General features: G+C 44.2%; 1 protein-coding gene across 3 annotated transcripts in view; it reads right to left on the bottom strand.

The window, feature by feature from the left end:
• The window catches only part of MAN1C1 (mannosidase alpha class 1C member 1), a 154,891-nt gene that overhangs the window by 80,389 nt on the left and 54,797 nt on the right, over positions 1 to 19,705 (bottom strand). For all 3 annotated transcript variants that reach the window (XM_072980259.2, XM_072980257.2, XM_072980258.2), the window contains exon 2: positions 13,581 to 13,677. In XM_072980259.2, the coding sequence (XP_072836360.2) occupies positions 13,581 to 13,677 (97 nt within the window). The remainder of the gene's footprint in view (positions 1 to 13,580; positions 13,678 to 19,705) is intronic.

Below are 19,705 nucleotides of genomic sequence, written 5' to 3' on the forward strand. Positions count from 1 at the left end.
CCCGACTCAGCTTTTAGAAGCTCAGGGCTAAAGTTTCCACTTCACATGCGGTCTCTCTTTTTTTTTCCCCTGCTGCCTTCGACTTTTCTAGCATTATTGTATTTTCTGGCACATCTTGTCTTCTCATGATATGCCTAAAGTATGACAGGTCACTTTCTTCACAGTTGTGTTCTGAAGAAAGTTCAAGGTTGACTGGATCACGGACCCACTTGTTCATCTTTCAGGCGGCTCCGTCTATCTGCAAAGCTCTTCTCCAGGATCATACATCAAACGAATCACTTTTTTTTCCTTTTTCACATCCATACATATCAATAGGGAAAACAATTTTGTGGACGATCTTGGTCTCCAGGGACACATCCTGACGTCTTTTGACCGTCTCTTGCTGCCCTCTTAAGTCTGCCCTTGCTTCTTCGTTGCACTCTCCATTTAGGACTGAGCCAAGGTGCACAAAACCTTTTTTTATTGTCAACATTGAAGTTATGTCTCTCTTGGATGCCCACCTTAATGGGGAGGGACACGGCAACGCCACCAGATTAGACCCCATTAGAAGTCTGGACTCCTAGCAGGATCACCTAATGTGAAATGGTGAAAGCTGAGTCACAAGACGGAAATGCTTCCATCCTCCTTGGGATTAACTGTAACATCAGCAGAAGAGAACAGATAGTTCCAATGATGATGGGGATGAAAAAACTCCTGAAGGGCAGCAGCACTAGTGAAGGGTGACACTGGTGGAGGATCTTTCACGACAAAGGCAGTGACAAGCAAGCTGACTCTTGTTAGGACTGTGCAGAAGGCAGCAGTAGTAAACTAATTTTGAATATTTCATATATCGGAAACCTTATGATAAGACTGCAAAGACTACCAGATTTATTTCAGTGTAAGCCCACACTGAAATAAGTGCGATAGTCTTTGATGTACTTTTGTACATGACTGTTTTTTTCTGGAGAGGTTTGCTCAATGTCTTCTAAGGCTCCTCTACTCTTGCTCACAAAATTCCTCTCCTGTTCCCACTGGAACTCAAAGGAGGGAATCTCAGGCTCTGAAGCGTAGACCGAGTAAGCTATCATGGACCGTGGGCACAGGCAACCGTCTTCTTCAGGACCCAAAGGGAACAACAGTCTTTAACAACAGCCCCAGAAACTGACACACAGCATCAAATCTGTGACTTGGGTGACCTCGTATAAATACAGAAGGCAGGAGGAGATTGCTTTGGAGACTCCTAACCAGTGGGCATAGTGGTAAATTTGGAAGTGGAAGTGCCCACTGTGACTATTCCCACAGTCAGTCGCCTTGCATGATGAGAGTCCCAAAATGCAGACAGCGGGATCAATCCCTACTGGCAAATGAGTGATAGACTCTTTTTTAAATGGATGGCTCTTAGGTAAAGGCTCCTCTTGACGTTTAGTCCAATCGTGTCCGACTCCAGGGCGTGGTGCTCATCCCCATCTCCAAGCCGTAGAGCCAGCGTTTGTCCGTAGACAGTTTCCATGGTCACGTGGCCAGCGTGACTAGACACAGAACGCCGTGACCTTCCCACTGAGGTGGTACCTATTTATCTACTCACATTTACATGCTTTCAAACGGCTAGGTTGGCAGGAGCTGGGACAAGTGACAGGAGCTCCCGCCGTTGCGTGGATTCGATCTTACGACGGCTGGTCTTCCAACCTTGCAGCACAGGGGCTTCTGCGGTTTAACCCACAGCACCACCACGTCCCTTACTTGCCCATTAAAGACCAAATCACCCTTAAACACTTTAGCCACAGAAACAAGGATGGCATGCTACAATATACTCTTCATGGGAAAATACATTTGTCTTTCAGCGAATGCGAGAACTGTTGTTATGTTTGGAGAGAAGAGAGAATCCTAGGCAGAGGGTGGGCAGATGATGTCATAGTCCCTGTAACTCAAAAAGTACTGGGACTTCAACCCTGAGTGCCCTGGTTCCACTACACCACTACTTCTGTACTCAATTTACAAAACAGTGTGCAGGAAAAGAGCCTCCCTATTCTATGTCTACTTGTATCACCAGTCAAGCAGACACCATGAGTTGCTCTGCCTATTAACATTCACTGCAGGGACTGCCTTTGCCATAACCTGTTCCCCCCTCTTCTGGCCATGTGCCACTCCAGGAGAAGTAGAGAGGGCAGAGTGGTCCACCTATGTATCCACCTACGTACACAATTTGCTTTTCGCTAGACAATGATTTCGCTAGACAGCGATTTCAGTGGAATGGATTATCATCGTCTAGCGAGGCACCACTGTATGTCAGTTGCTCTTTCTAGTGGGAACAAGCAAACCATAACCTGATGACCTCAACTGATGTACTAAAAGATGCAGGATGTGAACATCATAAGGATTAGCATCCTCTCGGCAACTGTAATAATTAGGTTAGCCCTGAATTGCAGCAACTGAAAGGGGAGAAATGAGCATTCCAAGAATAGAGTTGCAACTACGTTCATCATTATAACATGGCCACAAAGAACTGGGTTGAGGGGCAGCCTCTGTCCCTTGCGGAATGCCACTGAATTATATAACCAACATAGAAGATCCCGGTCCAAAAGCATTCTTTGTCACCTTCCTTTTTCTGAACCCGAGAACAATTGGGCTAGAAAAGAAAAGGCTCTTAGCAAAAGTGAGAAATCGGATTATGCTCCGCTAATGATCAGGTTCAAGGAACTAGAGAGGAAACCTGTATTCTGGCTCTGGTCTGGAACAAGAGAGTGATGCCTGAAGGTCACCAATGGCCACTTAATGATGCTCCCGGTTTGTCCTTGATAGAGGGTGAAGAAGAAAAATTGGGACGGAGGGGGGGGGAGAGAGATCAAAAATAAATGTCAGCTCAAATAGGAATCAGATAAGAAATACCCAGTTGCTTTGGTGTTTGGATGGAGAGAGAGAAAGAGTTTTGCTGTGACTGATTTCAGAGCTATAAAAACACCTCAGATAAACAAAATCCAAGCGCGATGGTTAAAAACCAACATTCAACCGGGAAGCGGTAACTCTTAAGGAAGGGGAGAAAAAGCCATCAGGTTATTGCCTTTGAGGAAATGATGAAAACAACTTTGCTGTAGAAGGCCTGGGGAGAAGGAGGAGATGGAATACTTCTTTGGCTGTTCAGTTTGCAAAGCAAATGTCTACGCTGTGGCACATGCCAATTCATGAGGTTAGCATGCAAATTTAGAACAATTCTAGGATCAATAATAGAAAAGAACTCCTTGGAGGTTTTTAACCTGTATGAGGCTAACAAGTGAGCCTGGGGGGGGGGTTCCAAGCACCCACCTCATCCCCTTCATTCAAATAGATCTTTCCCATAAGTGCAACAATACTTCTTAATACTTTCGGCCAATTACCTTCTCCTGTGTTAAAAACAAGCACATCGGCTCCATTGCGTCTAATTAGCTTAAGCCTGTTTTCCAATAATCTTGAACGAACTACCTGAGCATGCGCATGCACACACACACACACACACACACACACACACACACACACAGCTTGCAAAAATGGGTGGTTCAGTAGCAGAGACCAGTTTGACTCAAGGGAGTGCTAACGAGACATGTGGCCTCCCATCTAGGTCACCTTTGTCTTTACCTTGCCAACGGCATGGCAGAACTACACTCGGGCAAGTGCTGCCTCATGGAGCTACAGCACAAAAAGTTTTCATTTGGATTCATCACTCAGCCTTTTGTCAAGGTTCGGCGCGTGTAAACAACGTTTTGGGTTCTTGCAGCCAGCCGCCTTTGCAAACTTCCTAAAGGAAAATTTATTACAGAGATGATAAGAAACAGGGGTAAAGGAACAGAAAGAAGTCAGGCATCAACAGACGTGAAATGGAATTTATCAAACAGAAAGGAAACAGAACACACTCCAAGCTAGAACAGACGGGCGCCGCTTATGGTCCTCCAAGGCGAACGCAGCTCAAGGAGCCATGGATCGCGTCTATCTGTCAGACAAGCCCTTGCTTCTGCAGTCTCGAGACGGAAGCCAAAAATTAGTTTTACTGACCACCAGAGCACTACCTTTTGCTTGGATAATCATATGTTGTGGATGCTTCAAGCCGGGAAAAGTCCGTACTCAGGAAGCTACTTCAGATTCAAATATCCTTTAGAACAGTGCGTAGACCTCCTTATAAACTTTATTATAAGCGCTTTGATCCCTTTCCCCCTACACTTGCTAAGCCCCACTTAGATTTCTTAATTTTGGATTAGAAAAAAGGAGGGTTTTATATATATGGTAAGTTCAGCTCAGTGGTAACGGGTGAATTCGGAAGCCAAAAAATTCTTTTCATGGGTGATCCTGACTTTCATCAGTGAATCCCTTGCTACAGAGCCTGTTATTTGCAACGGTGCCTGGCTCTTGCCCCTTGGAAGCAGGCAGCTGACAAGGTGGTATGGTGTGCTCATCTCCCTGAAAAGATTATGCTGAATTATATCTGTTTAAAATAAAAAAAGATGGCATATAAGGGCTTTCCTCAGTCATCACAGTCTTTGATATCTGGATAACCCACCTAAGCAACTGGTAGCCCGTTCATCCCTTGATGACTCAATCAGCATGTTCTCCTACAAACGTGAACTGTAATGAACAGAAGAAATTATTTATTTCATAGTTAACAAAGTGCCACCTTTGAAGCTTGGAAAAAATTGTTTTGTTGGTGGACTTCCAGAATCCTATAGCCAGGACAATCTATGGGGGAATTCCATGAGTAAATAGTCCAAAAAGGTAACTTTTCCAGATTCTAGCCATCTGAGATGCACCCTCCGGCTCTCCCTGCCGAACTACAGGAATGGAATGCTGCTTCTAAAATTCTCTTTTATTATCTGGTCACAAACCAGAGTTGCTTCTAAAATTGTTCCATTTATAGTTCTGGCACACATCAGCTAAAACCACAGAAGGTTCATTTTTCACAAGTCACTGCCTTCATGCAAAGGTATAGGTGTCATTGATTAAAATATGCCATGCTCAGGGTGGATGGACGGATGGATAGATGGATTATTCATTCGTTTGTTTGTTTAAAACGTTTTTACCCTGCCTTACTCCTCAAAAGGTCCCAATCATGATTTAAATTTTAAAAATTAGATTTTTTAAACAATTTAAACCAAAAATAGATTTTTTTAAAAAAAAACTCTTTTTTAAAAAATTAAGTAATCATTGATTTTTTTATCCACCCTGGCCACATCATTAACCAGCAAAGCTTTCATTTTAAAGGGCTGTAAAAACAGCCCCTTTCCAAAATAATAATCGCGTAATGATCGTTAGTAGTGTTCTTGAGAGGGACACGATACAGACTCACCTTCCAAGAACATTTTTTTCATACAGTCTTTGAAGCCACATGCTCTGTCGCATGTGGGTGAGTGGCAGTAGCCGGATGAGAAAGCCACAGGTCTGCACACACACAGGGAACTGAAGAAACGTCCTATCATTAGGCTTTACATGTCAAAATCCTTGCCACTGTAGTCCTGCTGAAGTGCCACTTGTTAAAAACATGCTGGATAACACACTTCAGTGAAACAAGAGGGCCAGTAAGTGACAAGCGGAAACTGCATCATCCTACATGAAAAGCAAATTGCAGATTGCAACATGTCTAAACGACATGATATTCCAGGCCTCACAGGCTTGCTGTGCTAGGAAGACACACAAACTGCACAAAAAGCCAGCGTTGTGATGTAAACAGGACACACACAAGGTATCAGGTCCTTGGGGGTAACCACCTATGGGTCCTAAATGAGTGTGGGTACACTACCTTTTCGACCCTCCATCACAGGGCTTGGTTACCAGGCTCCTCACCTTACTGGAACCCTCCGCGCAATGTTAAGAGAGATGTAACCCCTGGAAGAGAGCCACTGTTGTATATCAGAGAGAACATCGAAGTAGGACCGGGAGACCTGGGTTCAAATCTCCGCTCAGCTACGTAAATTCATGGAGGAGTGCCAATGGTAAATCACTCCTTGAGCATCTCAAAAAAAAAAAATTAATTAGGGTCACCTTAGGTTTATGGATGACACATAAGAACAATCCTTGGAGAGAAAAAGGGAAAGAAAAAAAAGGCCCACGTAAGAGGTCAGGACTGAGCGGAGGCATAACAGAACCGCCCAATACCTTGACTATATAGGATCAACAACAGATAAGAAAGATCTTTCTTATCTTTGTTTTGTTTTTGAGGACCAATCTGATAGTCTTTGTGGGCCTGTAGCAGTAGTTACGCGTTCTCACGGCTTTACATATTGTCTTACAAGTATTTCTAGGAGCTGCCTTTTCACTGCCGTTAAGCACTACTGACGGATTCTTTTATGGACTATTACTACTATTAAAATGTTGTTGCTAAGAATAGATTTATTAAATTATTTTGAAATGTTTTTTTTACCTATTTACCCTTTTGTAAAGGGAGTGTTGGTGACCTGTATGCCATATTTAAGGTCACCTACCTACCTACCTACCTACCTACCTACCTACCTACCTACCTACCTACCTACCTACCTACCTACCTACCTACCTACCTACCTACCTACCTACCTACCTTTCTTTCTTTCTTTCTTTCTTTCTTTCTTTCTTTCTTTCTTTCTTTGGCTGTCTTTGCGTTACTGAATTGTTTCTTGTTTTATTTTGATCTGTTTCTGAGCTAAATGTGGCACAAGGCGGTAGGGGTAGTGATGTATAAAAAACACACCCTCTATTAATAATCAGCCCAAAGCAATCGATGTACTGTAATAGATTAGGGATAAAGCCGCTGATAAAACAAAGCCTAGGACTACGATCGTTAAGAGGGCCTATTTTTATTTGCCATCTGGATTCATGTGCAAATCAGACAAGTACAGAAGGATGCATCTAAGATGGATTCTTCTAGCTGCCAACATGGTGCTCTTAAAGAAGCAGGAGAAACAGGAAAGAGAGAGAGAGAGAGAGAGAGAGAGAAATCTCTAGCATCTAAAAATGTCACTAGAATATAGACATACCAGGACTTCACTGATAAATTTTGTTGAGACACCCTTGGAACTGAATTCAACTCCTTTCTCCATAGCTATATAAAATGTTGCCAGGCTAAAGAGATTTAAAACATTTTGTCAGAATAAGGAGTAGCGATGACAGACACTGGGTTGCAGGCAGAATAATAAGTCTGTTGTATAAGGGTAGTCATTGTGCTGACAGGTGAGTCTGAAATGCCCTGGCCGAGAAATAAATGTGCTTCCCTCTAGCACCTTTCCAGCGTGGAGTGGAAGATCACAGCGCAGTTTCCAGGGTCAGCTTGCCCAGGCTATTTATTTATTAGATTTGTACTAGACTACATCAGCAAGAAGATGATGGAAAAGGGAAGTGGAAAGACATGTTGCTAGCCTTTGCCTCTGAAACGGGAGGTATTTTAAGGGCACCTTATTTATTTGTTTATTTAAAATATTTCTGCCCCATCTTTCTCCTTGAAAAGGACATGGAGGCAGGTAGGGAAAACGACAGTTGGTTGGGTTTTCCACAACGTCACGCAAGCACGGAGAGGATGGAGATGGTGAGGGCAGAAACATTCCTCAACTACCTTACCCCCTAAGTGGCAAATCAGGGTGGCAAAGTCCGAGCAGCACTGTAGCGGGAGGAAGGGCCGTCCGACAGGCCCACAGCAAAGCAAGAGAACACCCATAAGAGAAGAGATGTTTCTTGTGGCCGAGGCTTCAGAGGCTGCCTTCAGTCCTACAGGTGCTGGCGTCATACTTCTGGATCTACTGATGACCTAAGTCTGATGGCAATGCGCTAGCTGAAATCCTGCCTACGAACTCTCACACGAGACTCCTGCAAGCTTGAGTCCAAATACTTTTCTCGTTCTGCGCTCTCCGGAGACTTGAGTCCAAAGACTTTTGTTCGGCTGGAGAACTGATGCTGCCGCTTCCATGTTCTCTTGATCCTCTGACCCTTAGTACCATCCTGGCTATTCCCATTCTCTTCCTTCAAGAATGTGGGTACTGAGTACCCACGGCCATTGAAGCATTCGGAAGAATCCATAGAATCATAGAATCGCCGTAGGGTTGGAAGGGACCTTGGAAGTCTTCTTGTCCAACCCTTTGCCCAAGGCAGGAGGACCTCATACCATCCTGGACAGATGGCTGGCTGTCCAATCTTTTCTTGAAAACCTCCAGCGATGGGGCACCCACAAAATCGGGAGGCAAGCTGTTCCACTGCTTCATGGTTCTCACCAGCAGGAAATTCCTCCTTATTTCCAGGTTGGATCTCCCTCCGATGAGTTTTCACACAACTGCTCGCCCTTTCAGTGGCTTAGCTAGGCAACCGATCTGCAACATCATGCAATGATCAACAGGGAGAGGACCTTGAACCTCTTGAGTTCATCCATCAGCCCTCTTGAGGATGTCATCAAAGCATCAGACGTGGAATGAAAAGAAGGATATCTGCAGTAGCCCATAATCTATTACAGCAAAACCAACCAAGAGTCTTGCAGGACCTTAAAAGCCAATGTATTTCATTTGGCATACGATTTCACGGACTGCAGCCCACCGAAAAAGAAGCAGGCTGCAGTCCAAGAAAGCTTACGCTAAATAAAACTCGTTAGTCTCTATGGTGCCAAAAGACCCTTGCTTGGCTCCGAGACAATGAAGAAACAGCCTCTTCTCCCTCCACTGTACTCCAGGGCATGACCTCAAAACGGGAAAGGTCTGGCTGTAAGTGAGCATCACATGCACAAATGAAAGAAACATATTGCACCCTTAATGGAACTTGAAGATTTCACAGTCACACCAACAAGTTTGAAAATAGCCTCAGTGAAGTATCCCCCCCCCTCACCTCCTAAGCAGATGCAAATAAGAATTCTGCTTAGTTCTGATACTTTCAAGAAGGAAACGACCATGGCTGCCTACGCTGCCCATCTGTGATGAAAATTCTTTTAAAGAGGAGGCTGACAAGAGAACAGTACCCCCCCCACACACACACAATTCCTACAATGCATCCACCAGTGCCCCACAGAATGATCCAGAGCAAAGGAAGAGATGATTTCACTCGGGAGGGGCTGAGTCAAAAAGGTTCTGGAGAACCTTTTCACTCCGAGCAGCTGCACGTCCTTCTGTTCCAGAAGGTTTCCTTGAGAGCCCTCATAAATGCAGCGCCTGCCTCTTTCAAGTATTGTACCACCAACAGCTCAAAGAACCATTTCATATCCTGGTGGATTCTTGTTCCTTTTTAAGCACCACGTTCCGTTCAGCGTTTGGGTGAAACACATCCTGGCACAAGAAAAGGGCGAGATGCAAAGGAAAAGCCAGCATGGTATAAGCAGGGGGCAATTTCAGACGGGATGTCTGTGCACCAAAGTGACCCAAAGCTTTCGAGGGGAACAGAAGGGGCCCTCGTTCCAGCAGCCAAGATGCCCTTGCACCAAATACAGGAAGCCAACAGCCAACTCTGGCCACTGGAAAAAATGTGCCATCTCAGAAAGAGCAGCAATGGGCACAGGAGTCTGGGAGATGGCGTAACCAACGCCAAAGAGGAAGACCAGAGTGAGCATCAGCCACAAAGGACCAAGATTTAATGGGTGACTTCAAAAAGATCTGGAGGCCACTGTGCCATTTTTAGAATCAAGGGGGACAAGCTAATTTCTGCTTCCTTTGCCTGCCAGAATCTTGAGCAGCTGGGCGCATTATCAGAAGGGAAGGAGCCTATGGCCAGCTCTACAATGTGCAGCTGTGCCAGTTCAGAACTTCCTCATCCACGGAGTAGCTCCTGGTTTGGATGCAGCTGGAAAGGCCTAGCCTGTAAGACATGAGAGGAATGCCTTTTGGTGATTGTGACGGGGGTGCGGTGGGGACAGTGATCCTGAAAACACAAAAGGGGCCTGGAATCTGCATGCATTCCAAGGTGCTTTCTGATATGAGAGACTCGCTTTTTAAAAAAAACTGGTTCAAATTAACAACAGCAAGAACAATAACAGAATTCTGGCTCAGCAGCGCTTCCAGGCAACACACCTCTTCTAAAAACTATGACCTGAATACCATTGATTAGAAGTAACTCTTGACTTCCACCCCGATCAGCAAGTCTCAGCTGGTTTGAGCCTGATTCTGTTCACCTGCATCTCTAGGACCACAGTCTGGTGAGGCTAATTCTGAAACCAAAGGGCCATTTTCACACCATTACCTAAGCCAGAGGCCCCCAGATGTTGTTAGTCTACAATTCCCAGAAATCTTGGCCAGCACAGCTGGTAGTTTTAGTGCAAAAAACATCTGGGGGGCCAAGGTTGGGAACCAATGATCTAAGCCAGTGGTCCCCAACCTTGGGCCTCCAGATGTTCTTCGACTTCAACTCCCAAAAACCCTAGCCAGCAGAGGTGGTGGTGAAGGCTTCTGGGAGTTGTAGTCCAAGAACATCTGGAGGCCAAAGGTTGGGGACCACTGACCTATGCTACGGATTGTCAGATGTCATCAGCATACTGATGGCAGCCAACTTACAAAATTCTGTACCAGCCTTCCGAGTGGTTTTGCGTAGCCTTCGAGGTGTCTGCGCAGGGCATCTCACGGCTCACCAGACAGAATTAATCTAAACGAGGTTAATGAACAGCAACCTTTAAAATCGCCACCAGAAACTCTTGCCTTGGCAATGCTGTCTGGATTGAAACAATCAATATGGTGTCTGCCTTTCAAGTGTAATAGAGATCAGGTGACCAGCAGTTTTACCTGGATTTAGTCTTATCCAGTTTAATATTTTTTTTAAATCAAACTGATAAATAAGAATTGAGGATCAGAAGTGACAAAAAAAAGGCTTAGCTTAGAAAAACAGGGTCGGGGAGGACGCCTGACAAAGTAAACACCGTCTGTCTAAGTAGCACAAATGTTTTTGAGTTTCCCCAAATGCCATAATCCACTGAAGAGAAAATTATACAAACCAGGAAGCACAAAAACCAGAGCCTTCAATATTGATTCATGTATTCAGTGTTTCAGGAGAGCCACCTTTCTCCTGAACAACAGACGAGACGCAAGTAGAAATAAGCAGGTGACTCAGAAGGCTGGCTCCAACTTCAGACAGCAAGACCTTTAGCTTGTGAATAATGGCGTTGATGAGACAACAAAGGAGTAGGCTTCATTAAGGGGGTATCGGACATATGCTTCCTTTATGTAGGGTCTACAACGGATCGGGAGCATGAGGGCAGGGCAGAAAAGGACAAAACTGGTTGGGATGTCACCTGGGGTCTAAATCTGAGCCAATGACCAAATTCCAATTAGTCAAGCAGCTTGCTTCAGATGTCATTGGAATTTGGGGCTTAATTTGGGCTTTTTACTGTCACAGAGAAGCCAGTCCCTTCCAAAACCAATTGAATGTTCCCATCAGTACACACACTGACGTATACAAGAAACGTACAGATGGGAAGACATAGTGAAATGTTTCCAGCTTCTAACCAGAACATACCGTAAGACCCACAGCTTACGGCCAAGCCTTACGGTAGAACTACATCATGTTAGCTTCATCAGACCGAGACTGGCAATCCAAGGATTTAAGTCAGATATTGAAATCAGGTAGTCAAGGGTACTTCGTTAAACAAGGTTCACAATTGCAGGATTTTAATCAGGTGTACTCGCTCAACAAAAAGAAAAATACAGATCAACAGCATCTGACTGGCAACCAGGAAGAATTTACCAGAGATAAAAGCCAGAAGAGAAAAACAGCAGATAACATTCCAGATAATGGCAGTTAAAATATACCACCAGTCATCTACAGTCTATCTTGGGCGTTTCCCTCTCACAGAGATTGCTCACCGAAAACCACTCAAGCTTAAAAGCCAATGCAACGGTAAAAGGCTACTCCACAGAGAGAGAGACACAGGAAACAGATCCTTTTGAAGTCCCAATGGCCAATTTTGTCCTCATATTTGATTTGGTGATAGGTGACCCTAAGAAATTTATCCACAATGCCAGGGCTTAATATGCTTTTCGGTCTTCCAACATTATATATGCCAACATGTTATGTGTCATCAGTTGCTAGCAGTGCCTTGCTACCTATGAGAAGATGAGGCTGTGGGTAGAATAATACACAGATACACTTCTGACATCAAAAAAGACAGCATTCAAAGTCCGGAAAAAGATATTTTCCCTTCCCAGGACACGCTGTCACTGACCTTAAGATACTTATTTTGGAACAAAGGGATTTCAAAGACAGATTCCAACGGCAATTTTCTGAAAAAGAATACTTCAAGAGGCTCAGCGATTTCTGCCGTGGCATGAATAGAGACAAAGACTTTTTATCATTCTGCATGTGTTAATTAGCTTGCCAGTACAAGGAGGACTGTGTTATCACCTAACTAGTGTTTTATTAAGAGTTATTTTTAAGATAAATGGCTCAAAATAGATTTGTCTGTTGGTCTTCAACATGTCACCTGACTCTTGGTTGTTCTGTTCAGAACCATGCATTTCCCACACCACGGTACTTCCATCTTGCCCATCTTAATTTTCAATTTATTTAATCTTCAATCATCCCTTGACTTTATTTAGATCAGGGATCTCCAACCTTGGGCCTCCAGATGTTCTTGGACTTCAGCTCCCAGAAATCCTGGCCAGCAGAGGTGGTGGTGAAGGCTTCTGGGAGTTGTAGTCCATCTGGAGGCCAAAGGTTGATTTAGATGACCAAGCAGGAAGGCCTACTGAGGCTTACTGAGATTATAGTAAATAGAAACAAGAAGTAGAATTGTGTGTGCATCGGCATACTGATGACCTTTTAACTCAAACAGAACTGGAAGAACCCTACATAAGCAAAAGATCAAGAGATAAAGCAGAAGTCCTCAGCAAACGCCAACTACATATATCCTGCTAGGAAAGACGGAAGTCAGCACAAGACACTGCCTCCTAAATTTCCCCCCGCTAGTTTTCTCCTGTTGGCCTCAAAAGGAAGTTCAAAATAGGTTTCAGCACTGTTTGGCATCTTCGTCTCTCAACTGTGGAAATGGTAGCCATCTGATCACTCCATTGACTGATCTGCTAGCATGTTGAGGCCATCGGACAACACTTTGCATGATGCCACCCACGTACCACCACATAAAAAGACTCAGTTAGGCAGTGTAAGATTCAGTTCTGGACTAATGTGTTCAAAAATAGATTCTAGACCAGAAAACACGCACACAAAATTGAACAGTCACTAATGGTTCCTTACATGGACTCAAGCAGTTTTTTAGGTACCTAACTTTCGAAAAGCCTCAGAACTGGAATAGTAGTCTGCAAGGCCCAAGACAGATATAGATCCTTTCCAAATAGATCTTATTTTTTCATCTGCAGTTTACTACTAGCTTTGATCCTCTCCTAGCTTATATACATGCTCAGACTTCAAAATTTTTTATCCCACCGCACAACACGGCGGGGGTGAGGAGGGGGGTGGAGTGTAGCTCTATGATTGTCAGAATTATTATCCAATCAGCACTTGGTGAAGCCTGGTAGGGAATGAAAGGATGATTTCGTGCTACAAGGACCAGCAAGCCAGGACTCTCCTGGAACCAGTAGAAGGAACTGGCCGGAGCTTATACATTCCTCTACATGTGCGCATCGGTCTCCAGGCTATGCTTTCGAAACATTTAGGCAGAATACAGTGGGGGAACCCTTCCAGCAAATTGAAAATCAGCTCACCAAACATGTTCCCAATATGTCCATTCTTCGTGAGAGGCCTGAGTTCATTTTTCCCCAAAGCGTATTGCTTGTAGTTATCCCAAGCAAACTTCATCATCTGCAAGAAAGAGAGACAAGTAGCTTGTTAGCCAGACAGCTTCCTTTGTAGCCTTTGATAGCCATGGTGCAAAAAAGAAAAAAAAAGGATTGTGCTGGACAGAGGCTACCGTTTGTTTCGACAGCAATTCTGAGAACTGACCTAAAATGCACAGTCAGAATAAAGTGTGCTGTTTATAGACCGCCTCATCCTACTTAAAGCACTCTTTGGGCAGTTTGCAGTTTAATTAGGCAGACTACACATGGCAAGCCGGTACTCAATTTACCGACCTCAGAAAGATGGAAGGCTGAGTCAACCTCGAACCAGCTATCTGAGCTCATTGGAATCGAGCTGAGCAGAGTCTTGACTGCAGTAATGCAGTTTAATCACTGTCCCATGAGGCTTGATAACACCGACCATTTATCCTCCAGTTATACAGAACCTTATCCCAGGACAGTGAGAATACGCTGTGTAATATGTCATTTTACAGCACTAAAACACCAATCACAGTCCATCAATCTTAAAAAAAAATCTCTACTGGCTCATTATGCGTAAACTAGGAACATTTTATAGATTACAAATTCAGATACTAAGCTTCGTAGCAAATCAATACTAAATTCTATAGCAGTATTTCTCAACCTTTTTTTTTGAGTCGCCAACAATCAACCCACTTTTATAATAGTCAAGTAACCTGTGACCTCCCGTCACATTTGTCTAAAAAGGCATTTTTCACGAAGTAAAGAAAATGCATTATAACCGTTTTTTCAGAATATAATTCTAACCAATGTATTTATATGAATGCAATAATAAATAAATGGAGGGGGGGAGGCTATGAATCTACCTGTACCAGTTGAAATTTGAGAAGAAAACATGTCAATACACCTTTGAGTTTAATTTACTCTTTTGGGTGTGGAAACGAACCCTCCCTGCATGTTTCCTCCCCATCAATGAAGCGCCCCTCCCTGTCTTCCTGCCTCACCTTTTCGCCCCTCTTGCTTTCCGCCTCCAGATGCCTGGAGGCATCTCCCTGCCCTTGTCCCCTCTCCCTTCACTGCCTCGCTATCGCCACACCCGGAAACAGCAAGAAGATTCAGGCGGAGCAAAAGATACCACTGCTGCCGTGGCAGCCATTTTCTACTCCTGCCGCCATTTTGTGTGTTGGCGTTCCTGGCATGCACCAGGCACTGGCCTCATTTCAGGCCTCACTGAGCCAGGCGAATGCTCGGACCCAAAGGGCTGGTGTCAGTCCTCCAAACATGGATGCAGAGGAGCAGAAAGAAATCTTTCGGAGGAAGCAGGAGTGACAGACAGACATAGAAGGAAAACCTGCCCAAAGGGGTACAGGAAATAACTAAGAACTTTCGTTTGCCTGCAATTCCTGTTCAGATTAAATGTCTCTATCTGTGGGCCAAGAGGATTAAAACAAAACAAAATGGTGTATACCATACTGGATATTGTAGTTATAAAAATAATTGCAGTGACCTCCTCCCGAAAACACTTCACAACCGCCTTGTGGGTCATGACCCCTAGGTTAGGAACCCATGTTCTATGGAGCATTTAAACATAAATGTATCAGCCATTACCTTGTTCACATTACTGTTGTGTTGTGATGTTAGACACAACTACGGGAGGCAGTGGAGGATAGGAGGGCCTGGTGTGCTCTGGTTCATGGGGTCATGAAGAGTCGGAAATGACTAAACGACGACGTGACGTTAGACAAGTGCTTGGCTATGTGCCTGACTAGACAATTGGACCATCTGACTGCAACCACTTTCATGTCTTCTCCTGATTGTGGGGCAATTTGACTAGGTTGCTAGTTATTTTATTTATGAAGAATTCCTGTCTAAACAGTTAAAAGTAGCTTTCAAAAGTAACTTGAAAGCACTATTTGCCAATATTATACTGATAAAATGACTCTGTTCCTAACTCTTTCTGTTTACTTTTGATACGCAACATCCTTACACTTTTGTTATTTAATTTTGGCAAACTATAATCTGGCTATGTTACTTGTTACGAATTGTTTCCAAACTCCAATTCAGAATTTTAAGACTCCTAATTAGTTCCATCTAGTCAGAAGTGGAGAACATGTGGTTCCCCCAGAGGTGGCTGGGCTTCAGTTCCTATCATGCCACATCACTGCCTAGGCGAAGGCTACAAGGAGTTGCAATCCACGAACATCTGGAGGGCCAAACACACCCCCATTGTCACATTTAGCTATTGCAGCTAATAACTATGGGCAGACCTACCTTCCATGAATGGGACATGAATTTAGACATGCCAGCTGAAATCCTGTTGCTTAACATAGTAAGTTACAAGTAGAATAGCCCAACGGAATTAATGGAACTGACAAAGGAGTTGTCTCACCAAATCCGCTATTGATTCAATGAGCCTACTCTAGTTGCAACTTATTGCACCTAAGCAGTGTGATTTCAGCCAATGTTCTGCTTAGATAGAGAATGACATGAAAAGAGGACCTAGTTTTAGCTTAATCCTGGAGACTGTTTTCAGCAGCAAGATCTAGATCATTCTGCTTACGAGCATGGCCAACTGCAGAAAGCAACGACCTCCAGGAGGTCATTAATAGCCTAGGCTTTCACCCAAGGTCTAATCCTGTGCTTGCAATTCTGACAGTAAACAGCAATTATTTAGATAAATCCTGCCAGCTTAAATGTGCCAGATATGAGGGAGGAGGTTTTCCCACACTTACAATGCCCAGATATTAAAAATTAAACTAAGACAGATGACATATGCTGATTTGGAACGTCTTCTTTCTGGAGGCAAATCTGAAGGTGTTGGAAGGTGGTGGAAACAATGTTTTGAACCAAAGGCTGAAGCCAAGAGATGGTTGAAGGCAGTTTCGCTACCAAGGGTGTGTGCATTTACACTCTTTCTCAGCTAGCAGACAGGAGTGTGTATTGCTTCAAACATGATTGCAGGAGACAAAAAAAAAAAAAAAAAAAAAAAAAAAGGAAAGGAAGTAATTCTCCCTGTCAAAGCATCACCTGCATTTAGCTGTTTGGAACTGGATACTTCCAGGAGACCACTGGAAGTCCCATGAAGAGACCAGGATGAACTGTCTAAAAGAAAATACCTAGAATAGTTACGTGTATTTATATTAACCTGCTCATGTACACGCCTAGCCTTGCCAACAAAAGTCCGAACAGTCAAAGCTATGGTTTTCCCTGTAGTGATGTATGGAAGTGAGAGCTGGACCGTAAAGAAGGATGATCGCTGAAGAATTGATGCTTTTGAATTGTGGTGCTGGAGGAGGCTCTTGAGAGTCCCCTGGACTGCAAGGAGAACAAACCTATCCATTCTAAAGGAAATCAACCCTGAGTGCTCACTGGAAGGACAGATCCTGAAGCTGAGGCTCCAATACTTTGGCCATCTCATGAGAAGAGAAGACTCCCTGGAAAAGACCCTGATGCTGGGAAAGTGTGAAGGCAAGAGGAGAAGGGGATAACAGAGGACGAGATGGTTGGACAGTGTCATCGAAGTGACCAACATGAATTTGACCAAACTCCGTGAGGCCGTGGAAGAAAGGAGGCTTTGGCGTGCTCTGGTCCATGGGGTCACGAAGAGTCGGACACGACTTAACGACCAAACAATAACAACATGTACACACACATAATGTTCTGGACCACACATCTGTTCTGCATTTATATAGGTCTCAGAAACATCCCAGAAAATTTATAAAACTCGTGACTTTTTAAAAAATACTGTCTTGTTTTGTGCTCCTTTGTTTTGTTTTGAATGGGGGGGATTAAAAAAAACATATTAGGTGTGTGTTTTTTTGTTGTTGTTTTTTGCAGAAAGAGTTCTCTGAAGAGTGTGGGTGGAGAGAGAGATTTCCAAGTAATCATCAAACTGGTTTTCCTGGAACGGCTCCTAATGACACATGTGTTCCCCCTAATGATACACTGCCAGAGTTTTCCCTTCTTCGCAGCCTCCCACCAGCTTTTCCTTTTCATTCATCGCTTACGCTTCAGCTGGCAGGGAAGTGAAAATGATAGAGATCTATCCTTAAACGTTGCTTAGTGGCCTAACTTTACGGAAACAAGCCTTCCTTTTTTAAAAAAAAAGTGACATAAAAATACAACAGACCCTGGCACTTAAGAGCCAGGGTGCGATCAGGTTGAGAAATAACTCACTTTTGGAAGGCTTGTGACATGGTGAAAGCTGTTTTCCAGCAATCACAGGAGGTACAGGAGATTGTGAATTAGCCCAACCCTCATCGGTGCTCAAGCTGGACCTTTTCATTCCAGGGATAGAGCTACTCTTTTTAAGAGACTGGGCTGGAGTGATTCCTATAGGGGTAGAAGGGTCCCTTTAAGCAAAATCCCACCCACCCTTTCCGCCATAATCAGATGCCACCCTTTCTTGCCATCTGATTGCACTCTCCACTGATTCCCCAACAACAGTGATAAAGCCAGGAGGGCTGTACAGAGCTGAAAGAAAGGCAGAGCTTATACAGGCAGATAGAGATGGGTTGGCTTAATGGTAAAAGTTCCCCTTGACATTTAGTCCAGTCATGTCCGACTCTAGGGCGTGGTGCTCATCCCCGTCTCCAAGCCATAGAGCCAGCGCTTGTCTGTAGACCGTTTCCGTGACACGTGGCCAGCGCGACTAGACACGGAACGCCGTTACTTTCCCACCGAGGTGGTACCTATTTATCTACTCGCATTTACATGCTTTCGAACAGCTAGGTTGGCAGGAGCTGAGACAAGCGACGGGAGCTCACTCTGTCACTTGGATTTGATCTTACGACAGCTGGTCTTCTGACCTCGCAGCACAGAGGCTTCTGTGTTTTAACCCGTTGGCTTACTGTGTCTCTATTCCTAAGGAGAAAGGAAAAGTATAGGGAGATGTAGGTGTGTCGGTTTGTTCTGCCTGTGTGCCCTGACGGATCCTGTAAACTCAGAACGTCCCTTGGGATGCCACCAGGAAGACCATTTACTGTAAATAAGACTATTTGTGGTCCAGATTACACACAGGCAGACTATACGAGATTCGCACTGCCGAACATGGGAATAAAGTCTTATTCATTTCCCTTAAGCGTTCTGTTTAGAGAGGTCACTGAGAAAGATCCTTCCCAGAAATTGGGAAAACTTTTATATATATTTTTTAATTACAGTTCCCAGAAACTCCCTCCTCAGCATGGCTACAGAAGCCAATGATCACACTGACTGGGGAATTCTTGGCGTTATTAATAATAATAATAATAATTTTAAAAAGGCAAGGGGAGAGAGCCATATTGTCTCTTGCAGCAAAGCCAACAAGAGAGTCGTCCACCACCAAACAGACTCTAGTTTTCGTTTGTCATGAACTTTTATGGACGGCCGCTTACTTCCTCGGGTGTAAGCAGGCAGCACTCCATCCAAGGATATTCCAAAGGAAACAAGTGGGTGGTTGTTGTGGGTTTTTCTGGGTCCTTGGCCATGTTCTGAAGGTTGTTCTTCCTGACGTTTCGCCAGTCTCTGTGGCCGGCATACTGGCGAAACGTCAGGAAGAACAACCTTCAGAACACGGCCAGAGGACCTAAAAAACCCACAACAGCCATCAGATCCTGGCCATGAAAGCCTTCGAGAATACATCGAAACAAGTTGGTCTTTCTACTACAAGACTCGGCTGCTTCTGCTCTTTTTAAAAAAAGAAAAGTTCTTTACTATCCTCCCAAATTTGCTCTGGCATATAAATAGTTCAGGGAAGAGATGGGCCCCTCACATCCCTCTGGGTGGTTTTCATTCCTTGTGTGTTTACCAATTTCTCTTCCTGCTTTCCGCTTTCCCAAAACCCAGCATTATTAGAGTCTGGTGGGGCTTATTTATCAACACAGGAGGGAAAAAAAAAACAACTTAGGGAAAATACTGGAGACAGTGTTCAGTTTAGCGCTTGGCTTTTTTCCCTTTGTGACATGGGTCCACGACCACTGTCCATCTTCCAAAGTAAATTTTCACCGAGAGGGTCATAGGGAGGAGAGTAAACACCAACAGAACAGATGGATAACATCAAGATGCTGTCGCCACCCAAAGGGGAGGGATCGGAGATG

This window comes from Pogona vitticeps, chromosome 9 (assembly GCF_051106095.1).
Source record: "Pogona vitticeps strain Pit_001003342236 chromosome 9, PviZW2.1, whole genome shotgun sequence".
Classification (NCBI taxonomy): domain Eukaryota; kingdom Metazoa; phylum Chordata; class Lepidosauria; order Squamata; family Agamidae; genus Pogona; species Pogona vitticeps.